Below are 18909 nucleotides of genomic sequence, written 5' to 3'. Positions count from 1 at the left end.
TTACGTGTTTCGCAACAAAAACAAAGCCAACGGGGAGACGGTTGTTGGACCCGTATACTGAACTTTGCATGTGCCTGTTAGTCATACCGTGGTGGAGGGGGCTGGGTGGTGTTTGGTAAGTGATATAGAGCTGGTGTGCATAATGCTGATGTGCAGTTTGAGAAGCCAGTTCCTGATGACAGGCTTGCAGACAGGCAGGCAGGGACTGAATGCTACTGTACTATTTCTCCTTTACCGCTTCGCCAATAACTTTGGTGTTGCAATGGGTTTCTCATTTAGTAGGTGCCAAGCTGCACAGGCTCTGATAAGACTTCCTGAGCACACACTGATCCACTCTGCTAAATGTATGGTGAGGCAAACTGACAGCTTCCCCGTACTCAGGAAATCTAGAAGCATCATTTTAAATCACTGCAAGTTATGTATTAGCTAAGAAATGTAGGAAGGACTTTAAATGTTAAATCATCGCTTTTTACTGATTTGATACTGGATTATTGCTCACGCTGTCAATAACTTCTCAAGAACAGTCCCATATGGGTTATTAATTCTCAAATCAACAAGATCCGTGGTATGTGATTCATGGTGAGCTGTGACAGCCTACAGCTGATGCTATCAGCTCACTCCTCCAGTCCCTAATCGTATTCAAACAGACAGTGAGGTCTTCATAACTTGACAGCTCACACTCTTACTCTGCTGATCATTCATGCTGCTGTGTTGCTATTGACCCAGGTTGCTGCAAATTCCCTGCACCTCCTGTAACTCCTCCTGCTGCTGTGTCTAGATAGATGCAGAGGGAGCTGCTGCCGAATAATTACTGGTGTTGTGCCATGATTTCATACTGAAGGAGTTTTATTTTAAAATGGGATCCATGGGAGGGTTTCAGGGTGACCAAAAAGAACACAAAGGCTTGTCTCAGATTTGCCAAAAAAAACATCTTGATGATTCCCAAACTTTTGGGAAAATAATTTGTGGACCAAAGAGATAAACCTTTTTAGAACGTTTGAGTCCCATTGCATCTTGGATGACACTAACAAAGCATTTCATAAAAAGAGCATCATACAAGTTAAATATGGTGTTGGTAGTGATGGCCTGTGTCCGCCATCAGTTCATATCCTGAAGCTCAAGCACCTCTGAATGTGTCAAAAAAATACACATATGAATAAATAATCCAGACATAAATCGAAATGAGATGCTTTGACATGACCTTAAATAGGCTGTTCGTTCTCGAAAACCCTCCAATTTGGCTTAATTAAAACAGTTCTGCAAAAAAGACTGGGCCAAAATTCCTCCACAGTGATGTGAAAGCCAGTTTTCACAAATGCCTGATTGAAATTCTTGCTGCCAAGAGTGTCACAACGAGTTATTAGGTTTTGGAGTACTTTTTTGAATATGGCCAAGTAGGTTTTGTACTTACACAAGTTATCTTCATCTAATATTGAGTTTGTTTTAATGATCTGAATCAGCGGTCCCCAACCCCTGGGTCATGGACTGATACCGGTCCTTGAGCTGTTTGGTACCAGGCTGCAAGAGTTGAGGCTCGAGTGACATTTATGGTTTTCAGGGTTTTTAGCGTTATTTTTGAAATCGTTTTTAGCGTTAACTCTGGTTTTACTGGGTCTTTTTCCGTGTGTTATGAATAAATCTTCTTTTTTGGCACCGGTACTGGTTTTATTTTGGTATATTTATCCACGACACCGTAAAGTCCAGTCCATGAAAATGTTGTCAGACATAAAACAGTCTGTAGGTTGGGGACCACTGATCTGAAGCATCTAAGTATGATAGATATGGGAAAAAAAAAAAAAAAAAACTAAGAAAGCAAGAAGGAAGAAAATATTTTTTCACAGTATTGGTGACCACAGTGTTGGTCATAAAAAAGAGGAAAAATAGAGTACGTTTAAATTAAAAAATAAATAAATATTAAAAATACTGTTTGATGCTCATTAAAATGGAGAATGTTAAAGGTTTAAGAGTTTAAGTGTAGAACTGCCACAGAAGAAATTCTAGACAGACTACGGAGCTCACACTAAGCCGATTTAAACAGCTGCCAACAGCGATTATGCAATATGAGACTCTCCTATGACTTGTGTCACCCCCTCTGAGATTGGCTCTGCTCTTGTAGACCTTTCTGCCCTCAGGAGCAAAGAGTGTCCATCATACCCGTAATTATCTGGAAGGGAGGTCCATCACTATTGCATATTAGCAGCACACAGACGGCATGGCAGTAAATAATCCCATCATTTCACCCAGAGGAGGTCAGGCAGACATAAATTTAACACAGAGCAGTTTTACATCCTGGAGGGCATTGTAGGGAGGTTTCATCATCAGAAGGATTGATGTCTTGGATTTCCCCTCCCTCCCTCCCTCCTGCTGCCTTTCAGCCAAAGCCAAGAACTCATCCAATGAGTACAGGAGTAATTTTTTGGTTTCTTTGATTAATGTACATCTGAATTGCACTCAGTTTTAGGACTGCTTTGGACCATTTTAATTTCTCAACTGGAATTCTACACAAAATGTTTTGTCAAGCAACTCTTGACAGCAGACCAGCAATGACTCAGTTCTTATGCCTGAGATGCTCAGCACTTAAGAATTGTATAAGCTTTCATGGCATTTATGGGCTCAATTTGTATTTCAAGAGTTTTCTTCTTTTTATAAAATGAAGACAGCAAGAAAGCTTGATTCTTCTAATTGTAATTCCTTCAAACGTGATATACTGTTGTATTGTGTTTGTGTAATTACAAGCAAAGTGCTTCTACAAAGCTTTTGAAATACTTAAGTAATTGAAAATTAAGAGAAAAATGCAGAAGACCAACAAATGCAGTTGCAAAATATATAGTGACTTTTCTGAGAAAGTCATTGAGTTTCCTTAGGAAACCTACACAATGAAAAGCATTGTACTGAAACGTTGTACTGAAATGCAGTACTGTACAAAAGTCTTGAAATGAGCCACACCTTATTTCTTTATTTTGCATTTAAGGTGCCAGATTGGGTTTTGTTTGTTTGTTTTAAGTGCTTTTGAGCAATAGTTCTCCAGGCTCTCTCAAGTTTTTCTTTGGACTCTGGCTGCCTTTTCACAAATTTTCAGTCCAGTCCTTGTACATGATCATTTTCAGAACAATGTTTAGTTTATTTTAGTTTCCTTGTTCTTAGCAAAGGACCAGTTTTAAACTGTATCTTTAGTCACTTTGTTACTAGCAGCTTCTCTTAAAAAACTGAACAAAAAAAACCCCAACATTTTTATCCTAATTTCTTTAATTGAATCGATGAAAAATGCCAACGTTTGACAGGGATAAAATAGTTGAAAAACACATTTTTCCACCACTGTCCACAAGGTGTATAGAGTGTCATTTAAAAAATGAGGAAGCTGGAAGTGGGCAACGAAACAGGAAGAGATGCAGCTGGCCATATGACTTGGTCTGTCTGGTGGAACCTCATCAGAAATGGTCTAAGTTGAAGCGTGACTGCCACCAAGCCATTTTTAAGAAAGGAAAACAACAATACAACAACTGGACCGGAAATCAGTGACAACAAGTTTTATGGAGGGATTAATCCAAATTTGAGGTTTTTTGGTTCAAATATTCAATATGTACGGCGGAGGTCAGAAAAGAGGTACAACAGTATCTACAGTATCATCATATCAGTATCTACTGTAAAACACAGTGGAGGCCATGTCATGGATTGGTGCTGAATTTCAGCCTTTGGCGTTGGGATCTTGTCAAAACTAATGGAAATATAAATCCTGAAAACTATTCAGATTTTGATCCATCTACAACACTGGAAAATATATGATTGGGAACAGCTTCATATTTCACTATGTCGAGGATTTCAAACACACTGCCAGAGCAGTAATAGCATGCTTGGATAGAAAGAGACACTGTGGGACACTGTCATTCATGGATTGGCCTCCCCAGAGCCCAGACCTGAACGTTCATCTTACGAATCATCTTAAGAGAGCAGAACTAAAGGCAGCTAACATCCAACAAGGAGCTCTGAATGTCCTTCATGAAGTCTGAAGAACTATTCCTGAAGACTATTTAATGAAACTAAAGGACAGCTTGCCTATGAGAATTTAGGCTGTGTTAAAGAATAAAGGTGATGATGGCTGTGGTCATATTGACGTTCCAGTTTCTTCTTACTGTATTTCCATGTTTCCATATTTCAGTAAATCATTGAACCTATTTCCAATTTTCCTTACAAAAGGAAATAAGTGGTGACTCAAGATTTCTTTTAACAATACTGTATTTTGTTACACTCTCTTGCTGCCCCTTTCCATCACATTTTTTTTGTGCCTTTTAGAGTTATCACATCTTTAAATATCCATGACATTTTGTCCTCTAATGCAGCGCTTTCAAATTCCCTTTTGAAAGAGAATTTCTTCCTTGGCTCTTTGTCTCTCTGTTTGTTTTCCCCTGCTTGACATTTATAAAGTAAGCACTTGGAGGATGCTGTGAACAGTAGAGAGTAGCTCCGTCTCCGGGACATTGAGCGTCCATGGTGCGAGCAGCTTCGGATCACTCACTTAAGCAGCTAACATTTCAAATGGACAATAAAGAGAGTCCTGGTCCCTCTAGAACAATAAAACAGTGTTAGAGTCAGGGGTGGATGCACTGTAATACAGACAGATATTTCTCTGCCACAGCTGCAGCTGCTGTGCTCAGCAGAAGGGGAAAGGCTGAATCAAAGGACGCTCACTACACCAAAGAAAGGGAGCACGATTCACTCCAGCATTCAAGTTTACTTCAGGTGTAACATTAATTTTCTCTCCATGTATCAAAGGTGTATTTATACAGGGAGTGCAGAATTATTAGGCAAATGAGTATTTTGTCCACATCATCCTCTTCATGCATGTTGTCTTACTCCAAGCTGTATAGGCTCGAAAGCCTACTACCAATTAAGCATATTAGGTGATGTGCATCTCTGTAATGAGAAGGGGTGTGGTCTAATGACATCAACACCCTATATCAGGTGTGCAGAATTATTAGGCAACGTCCTTTCCTTTGGCAAAATGGGTCAAAAGAAGGACTTGACAGGCTCAGAAAAGTCAAAAATAGTGAGATATCTTGCAGAGGGATGCAGCAGTCTCAAAATTGCAAAGCTTCTGAAGCGTGATCATCGAACAATCAAGCGTTTCATTCAAAATAGTCAACAGGGTCGCAAGAAGCGTGTGGAAAAACCAAGGCGCAAAATAACTGCCCATGAACTGAGAAAAGTCAAGCGTGCAGCTGCCAAGATGCCACTTGCCACCAGTTTGGCCATATTTCAGAGCTGCAACATCACTGGAGTGCCCAAGAGCACAAGGTGTGCAATACTCAGAGACATGGCCAAGGTAAGAAAGGCTGAAAGACGACCACCACTGAACAAGACACACAAGCTGAAATGTCAAGACTGGGCCAAGAAATATCTCAAGACTGGTTTTTCTAAGGTTTTATGGACTGATGAAATGAGAGTGAGTCTTGATGGGCCAGATGGATGGGCCCGTGGCTGGATTGGTAAAGGGCAGAGAGCTCCAGTCCGACTCAGACGCCAGCAAGGTGGAGGTGGAGTACTGGTTTGGGCTGGTATCATCATCAAAGATGAGCTTGTGGGGCCTTTTCGGGTTGAGGATGGAGTCAAGCTCAACTCCCAGTCCTACTGCCAGTTTCTGGAAGACACCTTCTTCAAGCAGTGGTACAGGAAGAAGTCTGCATCCTTCAAGAAAAACATGATTTTCATGCAGGACAATGCTCCATCACACGCGTCCAAGTACTCCACAGCGTGGCTGGCAAGAAAGGGTATAAAAGAAGAAAAACTAATGACATGGCCTCCTTGTTCACCTGATCTGAACCCCATTGAGAACCTGTGGTCCATCATCAAATGTGAGATTTACAAGGAGGGACAACAGTACACCTCTCTGAACAGTGTCTGGGAGGCTGTGGTTGCTGCTGCACGCAATGTTGATGGTGAACAGATCAAAACACTGACAGAATCCATGGATGGCAGGCTTTTGAGTGTCCTTGCAAAGAAAGGTGGCTATATTGGTCGCTGATTTGTTTTTGTTTTGTTTTTGAATGTCAGAAATGTATATTTGTGAATGTGGAGATGTTATATTGGTTTCACTGGTAAAAATAAATAATTGAAATGGGTATATATTTGTTTTTTGTTAAGTTGCCTAATAATTGTGCACAGTAATAGTCACCTGCACACACAGATATCCCCCTAAAATAGCTAAAACTAAAAACAAACTAAAAACTACTTCCAAAAACATTCAGCTTTGATATTAATGAGTTTTTTGAGTTCATTGAGAACATGGTTGTTGTTCAATAATAAAATTATTCCTCAAAAATACAACTTGCCTAATAATTCTGCACTCCCTGTAGTGGGAAAGAGCTCATTAGTTCTTTAAAATAATCAGAATTTAATTATCATCTTTCAGTTAAGAAGCACTGGCACAAAATCTAATATAACACTCAATCTTTTTAACATGTGCAGCAGCAGAAATAACATTGTTTAATACTTTTGTTTCTCCCTGTATATGTACTCAGGGGACCACAGTAAGTCTGAGCAAAGATAGGATTGTTCTTACTGTATATGACAAGATGTAAATCAGCTTGGTGGGGGATGTGTGTGTTAATTTATTTCTGTCCTTCCAGCACAGGGATAAGAATGACAGTTAGGTGATGATCCCTCATGTCTGAGCCATCTCACGCCTCATTCCCCTTGAAGGAATAACATTGAACAGGGATTTACCCAAGACCTTGACTTGACTGCCTGCATGCAGAGAAGAGTGTGCATTGTCTTTCTTTTTTTGTACAGCTGTGCGAGTCTTTGGTTTGTAATAAGTAGGAGGGTCACCAGCCTTAAGGGTGTGCGTGTGTTTCTCTGGCTTCATCTTTGCCAGTTTTATGTGCGACGCATGACGCGGTCCTTCCAGAAATAAACAGGAGATAACTGAGATTTATTGGTTTGATTATTTTCTATAACTTACTGTTTTTCAAACTGACCTCTTCCACCAAGCGTGACTGCTTGATAGATGTGCTTGATTAACAGAATTGAGTACTACAAATTAGAGGCCACAGTAACCTCAAGTTCCAGTTTCATAACTTCATATGTTATCACTAGCTCCGGTACGCAATTCATCAAAGCAGGAATGACCCCCAAACTGTTGTTCCAACAAGCTCCAAATTATCTTTTAAATTTTTTTTTTATGATGCACTGGACATCAAGAGCCACAAGAGCAAACATTCCCAAATGTATACTCAAGCTTGACTGAGGTTTATTTACTACCATGTTTAGTCATGTGTTGCGGTCATTCATCCTTAATCAGTTTTCAGGTTCAGGTATTATATTATGTTATGTTAAGCTTTTTTCTGTTTTTCTTCACTAAACAAAAAAGAAAGCCTTTCTCTTTCTCTTGCGGAAGAGACTTCATTGACAACAGAAACCTTCATTTTGTATTCATACAAATAGAAATATGCTCTTCTTTAATATGCACCTTAACACTGCAGAACACTGTGCTTTTCCTGCAGCCCAGTCGAACCTGTGTTAACTTTGCTGCAGTGACTGCTGGGCTAACAAATGTAGACATGCTTTGGCAGTGCTATGCCCTGCTGTGGGTTTGACATCAAAAGGAGACGCTGGGAATAAACTTCTGAGTCTATTAAGCCCATCATGTCCCTTAATTTTGCATTTGTTAGCATTCGTGGCTGTTGAGTTGTCGGAGGACATTAGGCGGTGAGATCCATCTCTATATACTCTCAGAGGGGGATCTCCTGCTCTGCAATAACTGGGGATGGACGTCATATTCAGATTTAGTTATATAAAAATTTTAAAACATTTTTTACTGTGCTTCTGACTTGCAAGTAGCCCTTACTTGACCTTACCTTCTCATAGCATACTGCCAACAGATAAAGTCACGTGATACACAACCAAAGGAGGGTCACAAAAATAGCAAAATAACAACATGATCTTATTTTTTGTCTGTTCTTTACTCCAAACGTTTCTCACAGCAGACGAATAAACACAGGTTGCATGATTTCTTTGTGGTTTCTAAGTTTTTGTTGCACATCATCATTAAACAGAACCTTGCTGAGAATTAAAAAAGGCCTGGTTTAAAGCATGAGCTTTAATCCCTTAGAAAAGCAGTACAAGAAGCTTGAGAGGGTCTAAATGGGAATGTGTACCTATTGTTTTCACTTGGATTCAAGGATTACTTGTAATTAGTTGGACCCCTGCACAGAAAAGCTGTCAGACAAATTATGCAAACAAAAAACGAATATTTTTTTAAATGAGTGAACACTCAAGGACACATGTACGGATGTACGAACAGACACATTATCTGTCCCATTTGCCTTCCTTTCCTCTCCTCCCACTCGGAAACACGCAAACACATTAAATCCAATTTGAAGCTACAATCCAAAGGCTTCGGCTTGTGCAATTGAGGTTAATCAAATGTCTTTTTTTCCCCCCCATATTTGTGTTCGTTCTTCTAGGCAATGCATGCACCATGTCAGAGTACAACAAGCTGAAGAGCATGCTGCTGGATATGCAACCAAAAGCGCTTAAGGCTGGGGAGCAAAATCAGAAGAGAGACATGGAGGAGAAGAGAGCGCTGGTGGACACCATGTTTAAATACCTGGATGCGAACCAGGATGGCCGACTGATCAGTGATGAACTGGAAAAGGTGAGTGTCAAATGAATCAACACAGCTGTGTGAAAGAAGAGATAAATGGCTGGGAGTGTTTTGTTTGCCATAAGTGTTTGTAACAGTTTTTGTTTGTGGACTTGTCTCCAACAAGTATTTCCAGTTTAAATGTATCACTGTGCAAATTTACAAAAAGAAAAAGAAAATGCTGGCAGATTTTTTTAAATAACGTTTGTTTTTTTTAAAAATTCTATTAAATTATATATAATGTGATCCTTTAAATAGAAGCCTGTATTGCTTACAGTGGGTAATTAGTCAACCACATTTTATCTTCATCTACACCAATGATCAAGACAGTGTGATCAAGTTATAAGTGAGAGTGGCTGGAACATTTAGTCATCTTGCTTAACAATAAGAAAAGCTGTCTTCCCACCCGGGGCTGATGGGAAAAATTTGGCATTGATATTTGACTCAATTAAATTACCGTGAGTGTCATCTGGTATCTTGAATTGGGCATCAGAGATGTGTGTTAATTAGACTCCACCTAGCCAGTTCTATGATATCAGTGACTGCCATTGTGCCAATATGCAGTAAACCATGTTAGCCATAGTTGACATCAGACTGGAGCAGGAACAGATGTTTATATGTGCATTTTAAATTTGCTGTTGCTCTTTATTATTATGTGGGCATCCAAAGACAAAGGTTGCATGATGCCAAAGGAATATAAACTCAGTACAGGTTAAAATGAATTCTCAAAAGTGCTTCAGCTCTTTCCAAGCTCTTTAGACTTCAGTAATTATTCTCATGTTATCTCACTGTGGCTTTATATTGCAACCAGAGTGTTGTCCAAGTTTAGAATTTCAGTGACTTCTGCCTTTTGTGACAGATCTGTGTTGAGGGAATTATTAATGCTGATATATGTCCACATGAAATCTTTAGATTGGACACTCACATCCTGAGGAATTCATAAATTCAGTTTCGCAGAGATAATGCTTTTAAGAATCAAAGATGAATCCCAGTCATCCCTCCAGACTGTCTCCAGTTTTGGATCTGTCTATTGTCACAGATGGTCTTGGAGGGTAAAATCCTGTCCTTAGGTTTGAAATATTTAATTCAAATGCCTAAGGACAGAGTTATCTGTGACAGGAAAAACATGGCTGCAGTCAGCTGCAGGCTGGCTCATGAAAAAAAAAAATTTTGGTATATTCATTATTATGCCATGTGACATGTCCAGAACCATATAAAATCAGCTGGAGATAAATGCTAAGCTGGAATAGCTTGGAATGGCAGTTTACTTTTTTCCATTAGATCTTGACCTAAAAACATATTTTACAGGAAATTTATTATTATTATTATTATTATTATTATTATTATTGTATCGAACTGTACCTTGATATATTAAAGCAAATATTGACTTGCTCTTCTCTTACAAGGGTCTCAGCTCACAGATTTTAGAAAAATAAAGCCAAAATAACTAAATAAATAAATAGAATAACCACATAAGGATTCAATTTCCAGAATTTACTGTCCAGGCGTTTTTGTTGTTGCTGTTATAATAAATTCTAAGCACATAAATATTGGCACTAAATAAAAAGATTAGGTGAGGTGTCCTACATAAATGCTACATAAGCAGTCTAGCTTTCTAGCATGGGCCAGCATCTGATAAATATAGAGTTACACTGAGAAGCATTTTTATTCTCTTATTTCTAGAGAAGAAACAACTTTTACAGAATAAGCGAGGCTGAGTTTTTTGTTTAACTTCCTAAAAACTGCTAAACATCACCCATCAAAGATGGTTCCCCTGAGAGTGAAGTACTGCTACTACTGCAAAAGAGGACTCATAAATGACAGCGAATGGATGTGAGAGTGGTGAGTCTTCCCAGGGGAACATCTTTGAATTAACTCAGGTGCAGCATGCAAGAGTAGCAGGACCAGATACTCTTAAAAAGGAAAGGCAATCAGTATAGCACTAACATGACGGATTACATATTTAATCCACTACCTTTAATGAGAATGGAAGTACACTCAGGAGTTGTGAGTCTGATTCTCTTGTATATAGTACATTTGGTATTTAATTATGATGAGAGACAGCTGAACAGTGCTGTTTTTGTTTTGTTTTTAAATATGGAAAAAGTGGCAATTTCTCTCCTCATAGCACAGCAAAGTCAAAATAAAATCTTCATTAAAAAAGGCTCTATTAGAGGTTTAATCACTAATATATCACTTTTATAAAAGTAATAACCAGTGAATGTAAAAAGTATTGTTTTAATTAAATAGAGGATTCTGTGATTTTCCCCTTCAGTATTTGAAACTAGGCTATTAAAGTGATACAGAAAAGTTCAATTTGTACAGTATCTTTCCTTCTGAGTATGAATAATGTGGTTCTTTCTTACTACACATAGCTTAGGATCATAAAAAGATGGAGGCAAGAGAGAAACAATAAATAAAGCCTATAATAAGATATAGGACTATGGCACCTGTGTATAGATGTTTCCTTTTGATGACTGAATGGATGTATTCTGTGTTGTGTGTGTGTATATGTGTTAGATCTCCATGAAAGAGCACCTGGAGGACAGCCTGCTGGAGTGCACCATGCAAGACCTGCTACGCTATGACGACTACAACAACGATGGCCATCTCAGCCTCCACGAGTTCTACACAGCTTTCCGTAAATATTTTTCTATCCTTTTTTTTCCCCTTACAAAAAATGCACAGTTAATCTGTTAAAATATGTACGTATAATACTAACATATAGCGACATAAGCCATTTATTTGTTAAAAAAGATGGCACAAAAAATATGTGTAAGGTACGGGTGACGTACTTACTGTTGGTACATTTTAGAATTTCACAACATCACAATTCAATCAGCCTCTCCACAGCAGTTCTGAGGATAAAAGATTTCCTGGAACAGATAAATTGATAATTGCATCTGGAATCATCTGGAAGAGCTATAATAGCCTTTGGGGTTTAGGCTGAGTGGCAGCTGAGAGCATGCAGGTTCCACTTTATTAGGACCAAAAATCACAACTCCGTCACTAATGTTGCTATAGCACCGGCATGAAAATTGCTAGACACAGAGGCAACCTGCTGCAAATCTTGTTCTCAAACTCGCTATCTAATTTGATCATTGTCTTATCTTGCGTGTAAGTTCAAACTGTATTGAACTATGCTGCAAAATGGTAATAAAGTTGATGAATCCAGCAGCTAGTTATGGCAGGTGGCCATTTCCAGAGCTTTACCTTTGGCTTGTGCGGGTCCATTAAGCTCCACCATTAATTTAGCCCCTTAATGACTGGTTTAAGTGGAAGTCATCCTGCTATTATTTGGTTACAGTCCTTTCACCTTCCAGATGGGCAGTGAAAAGCCATTGCATGGTATTTATCTACCTACAGGTTTGCCTGCAGCATTTTAGGCCAGGTTAGTCAATGCATTTTATGTTTGACAAGCGGCTGAAGAAGTGGGCAGGGACCAATAACACAAGCTATTGATCAGATGACACTCAAGGTTAAGTGTTGGGCTGCAGAAAGGCAACACCGAGGGGGAGCAATTATGTTTGAGTGGCACATCTGGTGTTCTGGATAATGTTGATGGTGTTAAATTGTGTGTGTTTGCATGTTTGTGTATGCGTGTGTTTCTGCGATGCAGTCCGAGGTCTCATTAGTGTGGGTAGTGTGGGAAACCAAAAAGCCAGGAATCACAGGTGTGTTTAACAGGGTGGGCATTTACAATATGGACGCAAGTTTGGAAAAATGAAAAATGAACCTAAATGATGTGAGAAGGATTTTTTTCCCCGCATTGATTTTCTTCCATGCAGCCAAATGCTTGATCTCAGGGCGAACATTTTAAATACAAGCCTTAGTCATGTTTTGGGGATCATATACCTCAAAGCACTAGGTTAGAAGGCATATTCAGGAGTCTTTCTTTGGTTTTCATGGTTCTCTCTGTTGGTGCTTTTCTTCTATTCTGTAGCTTTGATGTAAAAATCACAACCCTTTGGCCATTTTCCAAGAAGCCAACTCGAGCTTCACTATTATTCCCACAGTCTCTGAACTTGTTCTGTTATGAAACACAGTGTGTTTTTCTATTATTTTTATTATTTTGCCCCTCCATGTTGCCTTTGCCTTATTTAATGTATAAACCAAGCAAGTAAACCACCATTCAAAGCTCTGTCCTGCTGTCAGATATTTTTTTTTCCACCACAAATTGAATAGAGGGCAATATGTGCTTTGCTAATACTCCTTAGATGATTACATTCTTATTGATTTTACCCTTGTACTCGACCTTTTTACAATCCCAGCAAGGTTCTTTGTGACCTATTTTTTACTTTTCTTAACTGTCATTGCGTCCTGTGTTAAGTGGATCCCACTTAAACACCTATTTTTGTCTCCAAGGGCATAGATTTAGAATTAAAATCAAAGAATAACACTGATTAGATTTACTGATGCGTTGTCAGAAATGAGAAGCAGCAATCACATCTATATTTGTATCATAGATAGTGCTCTTATCCAAACAGCACAAACATGGTGCAAAACCTACTGAGGTGCATCATATGAAAAGGCAGCAAAAGATACAAACCAAGAACTCAGGTAGGCAGAAAACGCAATTAGGGACAACCGCACTTTCCAGTATTTCCAGTATTTCCAGTGGTTGTCACCTGCACAGATTTAACATAGGTCATTTAACAGTTTTGAATACAAAAATGATGAATAGCTTATATTTTGCCCCAAATAAGCAGTCAGCCTGCGACATTTGTGGATTTTTGGTCTTTGGTCTGTTGAGATAGACACTGCGACTGATCAGCAGTTACTTGTAAACCAGGTGTTTAATCATTCACGAACATACTACAGTTGACTATTTATTAATTTTACATTAATGCTGAACCACAATAACTCAGTTTGATTCGTAAAGTTAACAAAGATAGATAAACGAAAAATGTTTTTTGTATCTGCAAGTTGTGAAATTTTAAGAGCAAGCAGTGAAATCCAAAACTAGATATATATTAAAACATACCGAAGTGAAAGTGGTCTGTCTCATAAGCACTTCATCTTTGAATCTATCCTGTAATTTACTGCATTGTGTGGAAGCTAGCTTTACTCTGTGTCACTAGAATCTGCAGTTTTTGTCTTCTTGATTATTGTGTCCATGTCCCGTTAATTTCAGTTGCCTGTGCATGGACATTTGACAGAACAATGACCAGCGCTGGTCAAGATACCCATTGCTTTTCTCTGAAATCACTTACAATTTGCATATTATTACTCATGGTACCTTCAAACACATTTTGAAGGTACCAAAAAAAAAAAGTTAAGTAACCAAATAGCTAGAGGTATATCGTTATAGAAGGAACCTCTAATGTGTTTAATAAAAAGAAATGCTTTAAAAAATATAAGATTGATGTTTTTGCCATTTTATGGTAAAAAGCTACTCAAGTTGGTATTTCAGTGCAAAGTTGTTGTTGTTTTTTTCTCTTTTATTGCTTATTTTGCAGTTCACACCATTAATTCAGAGGTTTTGCTCAGAAGAGCCAGAAAAAGAATGACCTCTTGTTCTGCTTTACTGAATAATCAACATTCTCTTTCCCATAGAGCATATTGCGGGACAGAGATAACAGCATAATGGCTTTAAATTAGCTCTGTAGCCTCCTAATGGTTTAGGGTTTCAACAGGGTTCTGTTTCCCAACATTTATTACAGTGTCAACATTCTGTAGGAGTCGGTTGCTTGTACACGTGACCTTTGTGTCCAAATTAAAACCACTGTAATTACACAATAATAAATGTGCAGAAACGTGCCTCGTGGACTGTGTCAGTGATGCGCGTGCCAAGGTGATTCACATTACCTAAATGTTCGGTAAAAGACAACACAGTGCATTAGAATTGAAACTGCTAAGTGAGCAGGCTTATTGAGAGATATCTGTAGCCTGCAGATGTAATATATGTGGACGCACAAGGTCAGAGCTCCTGTGAGGATACATGTGTAGTATATAGAGCTGCCCTGGGGTGAGACGTGGACTGCATGCGCATTATGGCGAGTAACCTTTTGCAAATGTGGAGACTGGGATATCTATGCTGCAATTTTAATTGTGCCATTTCAAGCTATTGTGGTTTTCAGTATAGGTTATGTCGTACATGGAGTCAGTAAACTGCATGCTTTTTAACTGAAAGGTAGAACACACTAGTGTGATATGATAACGTGTGGATTCTCTACGTTCCTATTCATTTTAGAAATTTACAATATAGTGCAACCTTTGTGAATTGCGTAATAATAATTATTAATAATAAATATATCTAGTATTTTTTCATCAAAGGCTGTGTTATTTAAAGCTGAAACTCTCAGAATATCATGACAATCCTCCAATTTGAATTTGCGTTAATAGATGAAAACTTAAAAAGCAGGAATTTTGGAGGTCCTTCAGTCTGTGCACAGAAGAGCATTCAAACAGCAGAGAAAGATAAACAGTAATGGACAGGAACATGCCTCTGCTCCTTTTTCAGCTGTCTGTTTATTTTAAGTCTTCATGACTGACTCTCAGTCATCAAAACAACAGGAGTGGACCAGAGGACTGATAGGAAAGTGATGCAATGTGTGAAGGAAACAGCAATGCAGCAGCTGAAAGACAGCAAGATGTTTTAAAAGAAAAGATGAGAAGTGCTGACACTGATATCTCAGAGGTTTGTGACTATATCGTACCTGATCAGAGGAGTAGCCTAAACTTCATCTTGCTTTTTCTGTTTGTTTGGTTGGGGGGTTTTTTTTGGTTTTCTTTACAATAGAAAATGCTGGAGGCATGTTGGTATGTAGTGCATGCCAAGGTTGCCGAAGCTGAAGGTCATGTAACTGTATATTTACAGAGCCATTAGTCATTGAGGGACAGTGCAACGAACCACTGGTTCCTTTTTTTTTTTTTTTTTTTTTGCGAAAGTACACAGCTGGAAAGCTTCTAATTAGGTCCAGGTTGGTTTTCTGTGGTTCATATTGCTTCTCCATGTTTCTCCCACATGCAGTTCTTTCCCTTTAAGCATTTACTCAACTGTGAGTATTTGTTTTCCGTGACGCCAACTAAGAGTGGAATTATGCTGTGATGCTGGGCTGCACTGGCAGGGCCACTCAGCGGCTCTGACTAATTAATCAAAGGAGAGAAGTTGAGACAGAGAGGTAAAAAGAGAGTGAGAAAGAGGAGGATGGCATAAAAAAGAAGGGAGGGGAGAGAGCATCATATGGGGAATTGGCTATTCTGAGAAGGCTAGTGGAGGAACGATAGTGGAAAGTGGTACTGGTGAAAAAAGAGAGACAAAGGGGGAGAAAGCTCCTCTTTGTCGCCGCTGGGACAAATAAGAGAAAGTGAAAACAGAGGTAAGAAAATGATTTGGTTGCAATTGAATATGTAAGAGACTTAGAACAGCCTTGCTAAATAAATGCAGGTTAATAGGTTGAAGAAGGAACTTTGTACAACCTTAGCAGGTGTATTTTGGTGAATTGCACATGTGAAATATGTGTGACCCCATTAAGGGTGATGTATGAATTTATCTGTATTCATTTATAAAATGGCAAAGCCCTGAAAAATGACCCATGGAATTGTGTTTGTATCCCACTTTGTGTGAAGCTTGCATTAGATAGATAGATAACGAAAAAAAATGATTTAATGTTAGCGCAGCAAATGTGAAAGGGAGGTTAACCCCAAGAGTTTAATTAAACCTAACACATCTCAACGCGGCTGAATAAGAACAGAGTTTCATGTATCTCAAGGTTATCAGATTCTTTATTTAATCTGTTCATTTTCAGCTGAATCAATACATTTTGCAGTCAGTAAAATGTTATAATAATGACATATGATAATTATCAAGGAGCAAAGGTGGTCATCGAGACAGTGGCCAAAGCACCAAGGAAAACCAGACTGTAAACACATGATTTTCATTCACACATATGTAGGTATTCAAAGACCAAAATTAACATAGACTATAATTTGCATTTCATCATCCCTGAGTAGGGAGTTTGTTTCTATATCATGTGTATTATCCACGCCTCTGGGTAGATGCTTTCAAATGTTTCCTGCTGAGCTTGGGTTCCATGCTATCACGCTTACAGATTACATGGACAAAAAAGCTTTAAGGGATGTCCGTGTTGCAAGATAAAATCTTTGTGTAGCTCCTGTCAAGGTTTGATCTTTTGTGCTACTCGAGTTTGCTCTTAATCTGCACAAATGGTCTCGCTGAGATCGGATGTCAGTTTTACACGTTGAGCCTGTTGTTCTCTGACAGCCGTGTGAGTGAGCGACCTCCAGCTAAGCTGTCAACAGCAAAGTGACTTTGAAGTGAAGGTCTTGGAATAGTCTTCAGCACCCACACACTCAAAATTACATCAGTCTTTCCTCTGCTTTTTATTGTGTTTTTGGCCATTTTGTTTGCACCATGTCCTTCTCCACTTCAGTTCTACTTACAAATTCCTCTTACCTAGTTCACATTGCAGCCTTGTAGCAGTTAGTGAAATAATCGTGAAATGTAATCTATTGATTCGTGTTCCTGGACATGATTTTCCCCTTTTTTGTGCACAACATCTGTCATGGAGTCTGGGGGAAGTTCGATTCGTGTCCATGGACACAAGGTTAAGTGTTTCCAATTTTAAAAAGCTAAAACATTCACATTAGGACTTTAGGGGCCTGGTGGAGGCGTAAGTCAGTCACCACTTGCACAAGAGACTGCAGATCAAATCCCACACAGGATTTTTTTTTTACACTTTCTTTTGGTGCATTTACACTTTAACTGCATTTTCCATCCCCGTTTTCTGTTCACTTATTTTTTGGATAGATTTTGGCAACAGACGTGTGCAGTTAGGCTTAGTGAAAGATCAAGGTTCAAATGCAATGTTAAGTTTTACTTTTTTACTTGCCTGGGTTACACATTCTCTCAAAGGGGTCTTAAAGGATACCTACACTTTTGTTATTTCCTTTCCTTTCATTTCCTTTCATTTCTCCTGGCCAGTGTCTGATACCTCGTTACTGCTCAGTGAACCTTTAAAGCTAATTGCCAGTGTGTATAAGGGCCTTTTTGGTGACTTCCAAGTGCCGTTTCTATTTCTGGGTAATTACCCAGTGTCAGGTAGCTGCAGTAACAGGTAAGAGACAGTTGAGATCTTGGTTCTACTTTTTATGTGTTGCACTGAGAGAGATCTGTTTTGAAGATTGCTGTGGCTTAACTTTGCATCAGTAGCAGCTTGCATCTTAATTAGATCCAAGATAGTCCAAAAGTGAAATGCTAAAAGACACACAAAGTATGACTAGACGGGGTGGAGGTGTGTGCATGTGTTTGGGTGTGGGTGGCTGGCTGAGTGGGTGTTTGTGGGGGATAGCATCTTGTGGGCCTTAGTTGTAGCATGTTACTTGGATCTTTCAAATCACTGTTGCTGCACATGTTAAAATACATTTATCCTAGTTATATTTAATAGTATATTTATATAAAACTATATTACTATAATAACACTATATTTAATACTGCTAACCCATAACCATAGGCATTCACATAACCACATGTAAATATGCATTTCATATACACCGAGAGACCCACAGTCTTTACAGCCAGTGGTCATCCAGCAGTGTTCCGAATACAATAGCGAGAGATGCCCAGTTAGTTGCCATGGCAACTGTGGTTGTCTGTTTAATCTCCAAGTCATTTATTTAGTGCAACACTTACCCACTGCAGCTAATTCCCAGGAGGAGAGGAGGAGAGAGGAGGGGAAACATAAAGTCAAAGAGGAAACAAGCAGAGAGAAACATAAAGCCAGAGGAAGGTAGAGTAAAGTAAGCAATTTGAACCCTGCGCACGATCAACAATTAAGGATTAAACGTGTGCGGTGTGAGATACAGGACTGCATTATCCCCAGGTGCAAACGCTGCACACAGGTGGACATCTTAAGCACATACCAGAGACGAATAGATGAGCCGAGGAAAAGGCAACAGTGAAACATAAAAGAATATTCTGATGGAGTCTGTTGAGGCTCCTTTATACAAAAACAGCACACTGTGTGCATCTAAACACAAAAATAATAATACGTGAGTGATGTCCCCCATGGATAACTAGAGGCAGTGGGCCATCAGTTTATTTTATGGTATTATAAATACACTTAATGTGCACAGCATCTGAGGCACTGTGAAGCACTCTTCAGTGAAATTCTCAACTGAGACATTCATGCTTTGTAAACATCTGCCAGACTTGACATAAATACTGTCTGTGCAGTGCTTTGATAGAAACACTGATTGTTGTACCTGTAAGTAAAATGTAACTTTGACTTTGATGGAGTGGTTTT

At 38.9% G+C, this 18909-nt stretch overlaps 1 protein-coding gene across 2 annotated transcripts in view; it reads left to right on the top strand.

The window, feature by feature from the left end:
* Nucleotides 1-18909, top strand: part of fstl4 (follistatin-like 4) — a 221494-nt gene that overhangs the window by 134807 nt on the left and 67778 nt on the right. For both annotated transcript variants that reach the window (XM_026182327.2, XM_080307263.1), the window contains 2 exons: nucleotides 8463-8653; nucleotides 11162-11282. In XM_026182327.2, coding sequence (XP_026038112.1) covers nucleotides 8463-8653; nucleotides 11162-11282 — 312 coding nt within the window. The remainder of the gene's footprint in view (nucleotides 1-8462; nucleotides 8654-11161; nucleotides 11283-18909) is intronic.

The sequence above is a fragment of the Astatotilapia calliptera genome, chromosome 10 (assembly GCF_964374335.1).
Source record: "Astatotilapia calliptera chromosome 10, fAstCal68.1, whole genome shotgun sequence".
NCBI classification, from domain to species: domain Eukaryota; kingdom Metazoa; phylum Chordata; class Actinopteri; order Cichliformes; family Cichlidae; genus Astatotilapia; species Astatotilapia calliptera.
The sequence above is the reverse complement of the archived record's forward strand: the minus strand, read 5'-3'. Positions and strand labels throughout refer to the sequence as shown.